Source organism: Antechinus flavipes, chromosome 1 (genome assembly GCF_016432865.1).
Source record: "Antechinus flavipes isolate AdamAnt ecotype Samford, QLD, Australia chromosome 1, AdamAnt_v2, whole genome shotgun sequence".
Lineage (NCBI taxonomy): Eukaryota > Metazoa > Chordata > Mammalia > Dasyuromorphia > Dasyuridae > Antechinus > Antechinus flavipes.
The window spans coordinates 654761696-654773650 of record NC_067398.1 but is presented as its reverse complement, the minus strand read 5'-3'; the positions used below and the strand labels follow the sequence as shown (position 1 = coordinate 654773650).

Below are 11955 nucleotides of genomic sequence, written 5' to 3'. Positions count from 1 at the left end.
CGCTGCCGGGAGCCCAGGCATATGCCTCGCCCCTCACGCCCTCGCCTCCCGCCCTGGGGCTCCCGTGACCATGATTGGCTACAATCGAACCTGGTACTCGGCCAGCCAGAGGCTCCCGCGCCGAACGGGAGGCGGAGTTCTGCTTTTCCTTCCCATTTTGGCCCTTCGCCTCGAACTTACTTTCCAGGTTTGGGGAGGGGCGGCTTGGAGCCGGTGGTTTTAGGTGAGAGTGGAGAGTATTCTCGTAGTTTAGAATCCGAGCGGCAGCCTCAGACAGCGCCCCCTCCCCACCCGGGCGGCCGCAGCTGGCAAGTCGCAGTTACCATGGGAACCCCGCTTGGACCGCATGCTTTCTAGAAGCTGCTGGTGGTTAGCGCCGTATCCTCCCGTTCCACCGCGCGCATCACCTTCTCTCCCTGGACCCTGGTGGACTGTCAGTTATTCCCCGCCCACGGAGGATAGACCCGCTGGTGTGAGGGGAAACGTGCTTTCTATATTCTATTCAGACCAATAGGCGAGCCTGCGTTTGGCTCCCGGGCTCTGCCGACGCTGTTAGAAAACATTCCATTGGTTTCCTTTTTCTACAGCGAGGCTGGCGTGGAGATTTTACTGGCTGTGGGTGGGTGGATCTGAACAAACCACCGAGAGAATCAGCGCTGGGGGAAAAAGGGGGGGCAGCAAAGCCCATAGCGTCCCCTCCCCCCAGTCCCTGGCAGCTTGGGGAGAACAATGCATTCAGTAGTTCCAGGAGCGGAGGGCAGGTGCATTTTCAGCTAGTCCTCCCTCCCCCATTGGCCCGACAATCTGAGCACTTGTTCCAGATGGGTATTCTTTCACCCCACAGTTCAGAGCTCACGAAGTCTGGCCGTCGAGGTATTCCTACGTAGCCTTCTAATTGCTTTTCTTACAAGTCAAGGCGATTGGCCTTTGTATAAATCCTCCCAACTGCGCCCCCTGTTGTCCAATTCATGATTGGCTAGCTCTAGGTCCTTCGACGTGAACATCTGCCTACAATTTGTTTCTTCGTGACTTTCCCTAACGGGGTGATTTTCGATTCTTTCGGTGGATCTGACAACCATAGTGTGGAGCTCTGAGTGAAGCTGATCTGTGACATTTAAACCAAAGGGCACGAATAGGACATGATAGACCTTGTCCCTCTGCTTTTTAGACTCTTGTTTCGACCTCCGACTCAGAGGTTACAGTACAGGCGCGGGTGGGGTGGGTGGGGGAACTTGAGAAGGACTTTCTTCACTGCTGCTGGAATCCAGATGGAGCCGTCGTGCCGCGCTGTCTATGGTGCTGAAGCTCAAAATGGGATGGTCACCTCCGAGAAAGGAACCTTTCATCTCAGTCAAATTGGGGTGGGTTAGAGAGAGACAGACAAAAATTCAGAGACTGGGGACTCGAAACAAAGGCTCCGGGGGCGGGACGGAGAGACGGAGAGGGATGGAGGCAGCTGCTACGTTTCCTTTCCTTAGAGCGGGACGGGTTCCTATTGTTTGGGTTCCAAAGGCCTGAGGCTATATGGGAAGGGGGAGGGTGGCGTCTTAGCCCGTCACTAATCTCAGCCGGAAGTTTGTCTGAACGTGTGCATTCTGCACATGTTGGTACACGGATATGAACACGTGCTTATGTATGTGATCTGCGGCGCAAGCATGTATGTTGGTCATGTGTATGTGTCTAAACATGTGTGCGTCTTTCCGTGAGCGTGTGGCCGTACGTCTGGACATGCGTGAACTCATACAGTTATCTATCTAGATATTTGAGGACGTATACATGCACGAAAAGCTCAGCTCGGGCTCCGTTAGGAGTGGCCTTGGGTTCCCCTGGGCCTGAGAGTATGACGGTACTTTACCCTGCCAATTAGAAACCGGGAACCTCTGTTCATTTTTATGTAGGATCCGCCCACCCTAAGTTTGTGGGGAGGGGGGGAATCCACGTGGTTCTTAGGCTTTCTGGGCCTCGAGTTATGATTGGCTAAGCGTTGATTTTCCCCCTCTCTTCCCACCCCCCATCCAGAGGCCTAGGGTTGCCCCTGAGACTCACTGTAAGTGGCTGAAGAGGTTGTTCTGTGCCCCACTCCCTTCCCCGCCCAAGCCAGGTTCTGTCACTCCGCCCTTTCTTCAGTCTAGAGGATCTCCAAGCGATCTTTTGCGCTAAGTTTGAGCTACTGGGGACTTTTCCTTCGGAATCGCTCAGTACTGCTTCCTAGCCTTCTTTTCTAGCCTCACTGACCGACGGGGTACGCTACAGCACAAATCACAACCTGCCCCACCTTGCCAGGGAACTTCGGGGGTCAAGATGTAGGCTCCAGAGCTGATGAACACGTCTAGTTTTCCCTCTTTCGACGGGATCCAGATGCCTACGTCCTCTTTCTTAGGCTGTCACTCCTGATTTCTCTTTAACAACATAGAATGCGGAATTTGAAAGAAGGTAACATTGTAAAAATATCAGGTGGGTCTCTATCCTTTTGTCCCGAGAAAGATATGGTTTTTTCTACGCACTGTTTTGTACCAAGAATAATTTGACTTTCTCAGACTCCTCCATCACGGTCTACCAATACTTCTAAAAGAGCCTGGACACAGAAGCGGAGACAGAGGAATTAGAATGTAAGCTCCTTCAGGGCACAGATTTTTTATCCCCCTCCCCTAGTTATTTATATATGATGCTAATAAATATTTATAGAATTGAAGACTGGAGCAGAGACGCAGAAAAGCAAAAGAATATAGAGCCAAACATAGCAGACTGGTTAGTCTTTCCTAAACGTGTCACAGAAGAGCATTTCCCCTTTCTCTGGACTTGGTCACTGCTCCTTGCGATCATTGTGCCCTTGCGAGGGAATGGTCTTTGTTTCATACCCGTCCCCAGACTCAGTCAGCATTCATTCTTCCACCCCATATATGAAGAGACAGGGTTCCAGAATTCCCAAGAGTACTTTCTAGCTGAATCTTGCAGGACTGCCCTCGTTGACCTCGTCGTAGGGTGAAAAGAGCAAAGGGGACAATTGTCGGGTTACAAAGAGTCGATGAGGATAAGGGGAAAGGAATGAATAGGGCAGTATCAGGGAGGAGAGAGACTAAAATTCAAGAGAGAGGCTTGAAGTCAGGCTTGGGGAGTAGCGGGACTGCGGGGGGCCTGGACGGCGCGTCTCTGCCTCCACCTGCCGAGCCGACTGGGGGCCGGGAGGGGGAGCAGGGTAGCGGGGTGAGGAGGCGGGGGGAACCCTTGCACAGAACAGCCAATGAGCTGCTCCGGCGGCGGCAGCTGGTGGTATAAAGGGCCGGGGGCGGCGGCGCCGCGACACACAGCGCGCAGCTCACAGCGCGGGCCGGGGCTGGGGCCGGGGCGGGCGGGCGGGCGGGGAGCGGGGACAAGCAGGGCCGGGGCCGGGGCCGGGGCTGGGCGGCGGCTACAGCTGCGGCTAGGGAGGAGCATCGCTATTTATTTTGGGAACCGCAGCTCCCCCTCCCCTGGGCCCCCCCGCCCCTAGCATCCCAGAGCTAGCTGGGCAGAGCCGGGGGCGTCACCAGCTCCCCCGCCCCCCCCGACGCCGCCGCCCCCCCAACTCCATCTTCACGCTCTCGCCTCTCCCTCCTCCGCGGCCGCCGCCTCCCCATCAGGGTTGGGCCTCCTGGATCGCTGCTGCCGCTGCTATCCTCGGTCCTCCCGATAATCCCCCAGTTTCCCTCTTCGAGGGAGCGGCCGCCTCCGGAGTTAACGAGCGGTGAAGCTCAGGCCGCGGGCCTCGCATGGTGCCGGGGCCTCTGGGCTGACGGACGCCCGAATTCGGGCCCCCCAGAGCCGCCTCTAACCAAAACCGCGCCCGCCGGACCCAGAAGAATGGTCACTGTAGGTATCCTCTGTCCGCCGAGCGGCTCGCGAAGGGACAGGGTGGGGGGGGAGGGGTGGCGAATTTGGAGGATGATAGGGCATTTGGAGGAGGGAAGTGAAGAATGGGTCGATTTGCTGGGCGTCCACCTCACCCCCCCCACCCCCATCCTGTGAGGCCAAGCTGGGTCCCCTCCCCCTCCTCCTCCTGCCTGAGGATGCTGAAGCGCTGCGGACTCAGGAGCCTCATGGGCCTGGTGGGGGGAGGGTAAGAAAGGGCCCGAGCGTTAGAAGGATGAAGGGAGGGGGAAACAACGGGGGGGGGGATGGGAATGGAGGGCCCTAGGGAGAAAAGAACAGAGCTCGACAGCCTGGGAAGTGGGGGGGGGAGATGAAAATGGGGCCTGGATTGGAGAGAAAGGTTGATATATAATAGATTGGAACCGAGGGTGGGAACTTGCCTGGAAGATTGGAGGGGGGGGGGGGACACGGACAGGGCTGGGCCCGACTCCTAGCGCAGGTTAGGGGAGAAATCATCTTGGGAAGGATATTGGGGGGATGCTCTATAGGGATGGGTCGAAAGTCCTGGTAAAGGAGGGGGTTGACTAAAATGAGATGAGGATGGGGCCTCAGAGATGGGGGGAGGGAAATAATAGGTTGGATCCAAGCTCCAGCTTCGGCGTTATGGGTTTGTTTGAAAGGGGGTGCAAACAGAAAAGAGATGAAGATATGGGCCTAGATCCAATGGGGAACCTGCTTCCTTGGGGGATGAAACCCGGGGAGATGGGAGATGGAGAGATGGGGCCTGAATGGGGGAATAGGGCCGGGTGGGGCTGCGTTGCGCTGCGCAGGGCCCCGGGGAGCGGTGGTGGCAGACTCAGGGAATGGGCTACTGAGCGGGGGCGCTATTGCTGTCTTGGGGGGGGCGGCGGGTGTGTCCAAGGACTGTCGTTACATCGAGATTCTGGGGTCTCGGGCCGGGCGGGGGCTGGGGGGGGCGGTGTTTGTCCTCCGCCCGGTCGACCTTGCGGCAGGAGGGGCGGGGGCCAGGCGGGGGGGGGGGGCTGGGGGCGCTGTGCCCGCCCTGCTGGAATGCCGCGGGCCCGGCCCGAGACATCTCTTTGTTTCTCGGCTCTTCTCGCCACCGCCGCCGCCGTCTTGCGCGGACGCCTTCGCAGCCGCCTCGGGTTTGGGCGGGGGGGAGGGGGGAGGGGGAAATGAAGGAGGGGGGGAGTGGGAAGAAGGAAAGAGGAGCTGAGAGTTCATAGGGGTGGGGGCTCCCATCCTCTTTCCAGGGATGGCTACGAACCGAGAGTGGGGGTGGAGAATGGAGGGTGAGGGTCATCGATGCAGCAATAGAGGAGGGGAGGGAGGGCTGCGGCAGGGGTAGGCACCAACCCAACCCCACGCCCCTCCAAGACCCTGAGCCCCCACCTCCGGTACCAAGCCTCCCAGTTCGAGGTACCACACATCAATGACCCCCCAAATCCTGGAGACTTCCAAGAGTTCCCGACCAACCAAAATAGGTTTTGGGGGCCTCTCGGCCCCCAAACTCTTCAGAAGACCCCAGGTCTGCAGACCCTAGATCCTCCCCCTCCCCACACACCCAGTCTCAGTTCAGGTTCTTTCAGAGAAAAAGTCGGTCTCTGGGAGCTCTATTCTATCCCCCAAATCCACCTGCCATCCAGCCTCCGCCCCCAGCCCAGGGCGTGTCTGAAGGACACCCTTCTTTCTGCACCCCCTCCTTCAATCGCCATCCCTAGGACCTAGCGAGACCAGTGACCGGCAGGGGGAGTGGCCTCGGGCTGAGCTGGGAGCCCTAGGGCGAAGGGGTTCGGGCTCTGCCTGGGGGTGACCTTGAGCCGGCCGAGCTGTGGAGGAGCGGGCGCGGGGGCTGCAGAAAGCGCTCGCGTAGCTGTGCTCCGGCCCCGCCCCGCCCTGCCAGACCCCACCCAACCAGACCCCACCCCACCGTGCCTAGCCCCGCCGGGCTGGGCCTGAAGGTTTTCAGCAACCAGGGAGCTGGCCAGTTCCCGGGCTCCGGGCCCCTCCCACATCGGCCCCGCCCCTCAATGCCCCGCCCACACCGGCCCCGCCCCGAGCCCGTTGGGGTTCCAGGCAGCTACAGCCAGCGCCCAGCAGGCAGTCCCATCCCGCAAGTGATTTCCTGCCCGCAGCCTTCTTTCTCTCGGCCTCCCTTCCGCACCTGGACTTCCTTTGTTTTCTGCGTCTTCTCTTGCTGGCTCTATCTCTTAAATACCTATTTCTGGACCTGTATCTGTCCTTGGCTCGCTTTTTCTTCTCTGTCTTTGACTCTGTTTTCCATCACCTCCCTATCTCCCACCCTCGTCCCCCAGTTTGCTCTGCCCCTAGTTCTCCAGCCCTAGCCTTCCCTCTCTCTTTGTACCTGCCTGATCCCTGCCCTTTGCTTTGTCTCTGCCCCTATGTCTCTGCCCAGTCTCTGCTCTCGGATCCATTACTCCAGTGTCTCCGTTCCAGCCAAGGTGCCTTTTCCCTCTCCTGTTCTGTTCTTGTCCTTTCCCCCCCTGTCTGTCTCAGCTCCCTGCTTGTCTCATCCTCCCCCTTACCACCTCTGTTTTCCTATTCCTGCTCTGCCCTGCCTTCTCTCCTCTATAACTGTCTGTTTTTCTGCTCTTCTGCCCCTCTCTCCCTTATCTTCCTCTAACCTCTCAAGGCGCCTCTCTCCCTCTATTTTCTAGCCTGTATATACTGCTCCTCTCCCTGTCTCTTTCTGGCTCCCCTTGTCTCCCTACCAGGATCTTTTGCCTGTGAAGTTTCATACTGACTTCTTATCCTGGAGCCAGGATTGGGTTTAACCAGCAATTCTCCTGTCTCTCCAAAGGCCCAGGGTTCATATATTCCTAGAAATTGGGAGACAATGTATTTCTAAGCTCCTTTCCCATCCCATCTTCTCTTTAGTGATGAAAGAGACAGATCAGTGAGAGTGCAGAGAAAACCCTCTCCTAGAGCCAAGCCTCTATTCCCCAAGTCAGACTTTACGGTTTTTGCTTCCCTTCTTAAGTAAAAACCAAGGCAAAATGTCATATAGAAGGGGACTCACAAATGATCAGAGATCCTACACTGGGAGGCATCTGGAATTGTTGGAGGTAACCCCTGAAACTCCCTCTAACCCCAACACAGTTTATTGAGAGGTTAGGTGAGATGGGTGGGGCAGACCTTTGGAGAAAAAGAAACCTTGAGGAGACTCAGTTTATCAAATCCACAGCCCTTCTTAAGGAACCGAGGATTCTTTGGGTGGTGGGGATGGGGGCAAGAAAGGAAGATATTAAAACACCATAGAGAGGACTACTCTGAGAGTAAACTGAGGCAGGACTGTGAAGAAGGAAGAGGTAGTCAGGGAGAGAAACCCTTACACCATAAACGTAACCCAGGCTTCTTGATTCTCCAGTCCAGAACTCCAGGATCCCCTTTTCTCTAGGCATAAAGGGGTGGGGGTGCGGGAATGGGAATGCCAGAGCCTCAGGCCCGGTGGTGGCAGGCAGCCCTCGTGCCGCTGACGCCACCACTCAATGCCCCATTGTTGGGAGGAGGAAGGGTTGGGAGGCGGGTGGTATTTGTGTGTGTCTATGTCTCTGTATTTGTCTCCCTGTGTCTATCTCTCTGTGCTAGGGAATCTCAACTTCCTATGTCTCAGGTGTGTTTGTTGCTGAAATGGTACTTCCCAAATGTTACTTCCTTAAAGGAGGTGCTTTCTGTATGGAGCACTGATTCACTCCGTGGGGGGCATCTGTTTGGGGGACTTCTCTGTATAGGAAAGACATCATGATTTAGATTGTGGAATTTAGAGCTGGAAGACCTTATCAGTTATCTGGTCCAATCCTCTCATCTTGCAGAGCAGCAAACTGATTTGGCCCAGAGTGGAGAAGTAATTTGCCTAAAGTCACACATATATAGTAAGTGACAAAGTCCAGATTCAAATCTAGGCTCTTTGACTTCAAACCTAGAGGAGGAAGGGGGGAGGAGAAGTGCCTACAATATTGGGAGATGGTTTCTGACTTGTTGGGGAGGGGGACATAGTCAGCTGAGCTGGGACTGGGGTAGTGGGGCGCTTCACCTTAGTCCAGGGAAGAATTTCCATGGCAACCAGCCTAGGCCTTCCCTCTGCAGTCCAAAGACAGAGAACAGACATGAGACAGAAAGTATGTGAAAGCTTGGGGCCTTTTTGTTTTTGTTTTTCTCGAGAATGCCTAATTCTCTTTTCTCTGAAACGATCTCTGTGTGTCTGTGGACATCCTCAGGGTTTCTCGCCTCTGTTTCAGCGTGTCTGGGTATTTCCCCACACATTTCCCTGGCCATGCATGTCTCTGGCTCTCTGGGCATCCCTGGTGTACATCTCCATGTCTCTGCCTCTGTGTTTGTTTTTCTGTGTCTTTTACTATTTCCGAGTTTGTCTCTGGTCAGGATATGGCTGTTCTCCCAAGCAATGGAAATCTCCCTCCCCCGCCCCCACCCCCGACAGGGGCCATATGCCAGGCTGGACTGGAGCAGGCGGGGCAGGGAGGGGATGGATCCTGGCTTGATCCGATCCCCATTAGAGGCTTAGCCAGCTCAGTCCTGGATGAAACTGAAACTGCTAAGTCTCAGGGTTGGGGTGAGATGCATGGTGGGAGAAAGTCTCAGGCCAGAGCATCCTTCTAGGGAGGCCCCCACAAACGCCCTCTCTGGGTGCAGGGAAGGCAGGATGTGGGGCGCTGAGGGGCTCTGTGTGTGTGCAGATGGGGGGGCCTCCCCCATGACTGTCCCACGCCCTGGACTTGTGGGGAGGCTTTGGGGCCCTGCAGCCCAGACTGACTGCCACCAAGGCCCCATATTCTCTTCTCTGGTCTTCCCCTCTGCAAGTCCAGGTGGTCTGAAGTCTGGGTCCTCGGTCTCCGAGCCCGCCCTTCCCACGGTCCCTCACCCAGCATGGCTCCTTTTGTCTCCAGCAGATAATTAGCACCATGGAGACTCAGGTGTCCGGCGGCCCCCCCCCTACAGCCCTGCCCAATGGGCCGCTCGTCAGCACCAACGGAGCCACCGACGACAGCAAGACCAACCTCATTGTCAACTACCTGCCCCAGAACATGACGCAGGAGGAGTTCAAAAGCCTCTTTGGCAGCATTGGGGAGATCGAGTCGTGCAAGCTGGTCCGAGACAAGATCACAGGTGAGGGCCCCGATGCGGGAAGGGCCCCCGGGACAACGTCGGCCTGGAGAAGGGAAGAAAAGGAGAAAGGGGGCCGGGAGTTAGCCTGTAAGACAAAGTCCTAGTGGGAGGCCGTGGGGAGGGGGGAAATCACAGGTGGTCCTAGGGAGGGAGTGAAGGAAGGAGCTCACAGATGGTCCCGGGGTTGAGGGGTAAGGTCATGGGGGGTATGAAGTTACAGATGCTGATCCAGGAAAGGGGGAGGGGTCAGGGAGCCAGAGGGGTCGTGGGTGTCCAAGGTAGAAAAAGGGGTAGTGGGATTGAGCCACAGGCCAGAAAGTGGGATGCTTTGGAATCCTGGCCCGGTGTCACTGTCCTGCCAGGCTGAGGATTTGAGAGCTTAGAGGCTCGGATTTTGAGAGATCTGAGTTTGGGATTTGGGGATAATCTGTTTCAGATTGCAGGATCTATCAAATGAGATGTTATAAGTACTCTGTGAACCTTAAAACCCCATATAAATAAATGATAGCTAATGTTAGGGGATTCTGTTCCCGGCTGCGAAGACTTCGGCCTTAAGGCTAATTGTCCCCCTCTAATACCCCCATCCCTTCCTTGGATCTCCCCCTCCCCAGGGCAAAGCTTGGGCTATGGCTTCGTGAATTATGTGGACCCCAATGATGCGGACAAAGCCATCAACACCCTCAATGGCCTCAAGCTGCAGACCAAGACCATCAAGGTCAGCCCCCTGTGTTCGGCCTGCTCCCCGAAACGGGGTCAGCCCCCTGCGCCCCAGGCAGGGCGGACAGAAGGCTGACCCGGGGTCAGGGATGGGGGAGGGGACAGGCTTGGCACTTTCCATGGTTTTGTCATGGAAATGGAGGGAGGGGCCCATCTGGTGCCTGAGCTGCCTAATTAGGGCATGGTGGGGGGAAGGGGGATTAGTGACCACAGGCCCCGCCCCTCCCCCTTTGTCTGTGTCCGTGTGAGTTTTTGCTTCTGTGTGAGTGTGAGGGAGTGAGTGTGTGTGTGATCGATCAAGTGAGCGAGTGTGTGAGCTTGGCGGGGTCGGGGGTGGGGGCGCGGAGGGGGAGGGCCACAGTTGTATCAGAGAAGGGAAGGAACTGTGTGGAGTGGGAGGCCCCGCTTCTGGACACCTGGGCTTCTGTTGATTCAGAAGAGAGCAGGGTCAAACCCTGGGTCAAGACCCCCCACCCAGGGCTTTCCCTCCACCCTTCCATCTCTCTTCAGGTCTGTTTCTGTTTCATCGACAATATGTCTCTGTCTCCTGTCCCAGTCCGTCTGTCTTTGTCTGTCTCCCTCCCTCCTCTCCCTTCTCTTCCTCCCTCTGCGTCCCCTCCCTCCCTCTCTCCCTAACTCTCGCTCTCTCTCTCATTTGCATATCTTTGTCTCTCTCCTTCCTAACTGTTCCCCCTCTGTCCCCGTCTGCCTTTCTCCTGCTCCTGTCTGTGTGACTGTCTCTCTCTGACTAGAGGGGAAAGGGGTCCCTGCCCTGGAGAGCTGGGTGGGGGCGAGAGAGGCTCAGAGACGCTTCTCCACACCACGGGGGAGGGGTCTCCTCAGAATCGAGGCGCCCGTGCTCCCCCACCCCCGGAGGTGGAGGAGAAAAGTCTGATCGGAGTTTCCCCGGAAACTTAGCAGTGCGGCCCCCCAAAAGTGCTGTCCCCCAACTTCCTGTGTCAGGGACTGGCATCTGCCCGCGGGGCCGTGGAGGCTCTTAGCAAACAGGGGCCTGCAGCCGCGGGGCTCGCCTCGGGAGCCGGGCGCCCGCTCCTGACCTGCTGTGACTCTAGGGAGGCCCCTTTCTGCCCAGACTAGTGTTCAGTTTCCTGTCTGCAGAACGGGAAGGGAGGGGCGGGGGGTGGGCAAGCGACCGCTAAGCCAGGGGTTACCCCTCACTCCCGCTGGCCCTGGATCCCGCATGGGTCCCTAATGCCCCCAGGTGTCCTACGCCCGGCCCAGCTCAGCCTCCATCAGAGATGCCAACCTGTATGTGAGTGGCCTCCCCAAGACCATGAGCCAGAAGGAAATGGAGCAGCTCTTCTCCCAGTACGGGCGCATCATCACCTCCCGAATCCTCGTAGATCAGGTCACAGGTCAGCACGGCCCACCCCGCCTCACTCGGCCCGAGGGGGGGAGGGGGAAGAACCCGTGGGAGCGGGGAGCCCCTCAGAGCCCCCCAGAGCAGAGATTAGGTCCAGGGGAAACTGAGGTCTGGGCTGGCCCAAGGCATCCGCCCACCTAACTCTGGACCCTCCCCCCACCTGGCCCTGACTCCTGCAGGCCCACCGCGCCAGCCTGCCGAGCAGGCCCCCAGCAAAGGGGGCAGGGCAGGGGTAGGAGGGCTGGAGAAGGAAGCGACTCCGAGGGATGGTCCCAGGCTCAGGGGGCATCGGAGTGAAGGGGGTCTGAGTCCCCAGCTCCAGACACTCAGGCCACGTGCCACAGCAAAGGCCCCCCCCCTGTCTCCTGCTCAGGGCAGAACTGGTCGATGAGCTGCACTTTGCAGGGCATCGATTGAGGTATTGATCAGAGTCACTGATCTGGTACCTCAGGCACTTGGGGGGGAGGGGGGATTCTTTGTCTCCGGTCTCTCTTCCCCTATACATGTGCCAATGGGCATAGGGCAGTGGGGGAGGGGGGTGGATAGAAGCCTCAAATTATCTCCCTCACCACAGAGTCACAGAAATCACAGTTAGAAGGGAATCTCAGAGATCATTTAATAAAACCTGTGTCCAAATAGGCATTTCCCTGACCTGTTACTCATCTACCCGAAAATCTTCACTCCAGGACTGTTCTAATTATTAGGAAATTCTTTCCACACACTTAAGTGTCTTTCTGCACCCTCTACCCAGAGTTCCTAGTCCTTTTCCTGGGGATTAAGTAGACTGAATCTATTTCTTTTTCCATATCCTTCAAATACTTGAAAAACAGTTCTATTCC

At 57.0% G+C, this 11955-nt stretch overlaps 1 protein-coding gene across 6 annotated transcripts in view; it reads left to right on the top strand.

The window, feature by feature from the left end:
• The first annotated feature begins 3368 nt into the window (after positions 1-3368).
• The window catches only part of ELAVL3 (ELAV like RNA binding protein 3), a 24538-nt gene continuing 15951 nt past the window's right edge, over positions 3369-11955 (top strand). For 3 of the 6 annotated variants that reach the window (XR_007949528.1, XM_051971590.1, XM_051971588.1), the window contains exons 1-4: positions 3369-3849; positions 8796-9015; positions 9627-9730; positions 10955-11108. Coding sequence is in view for 5 of the 6 variants with exons in the window: in XM_051971590.1 (XP_051827550.1) it covers positions 3841-3849; positions 8796-9015; positions 9627-9730; positions 10955-11108 (487 nt within the window). In the remaining variant the exon portion in view is untranslated. Of the gene's footprint in view, positions 3850-7682; positions 7764-8795; positions 9016-9626; positions 9731-10954; positions 11109-11955 lie in introns of those variants that run through there. The other 3 variants (XM_051971589.1, XM_051971591.1, XM_051971592.1) reach the window with 3 other exon arrangements.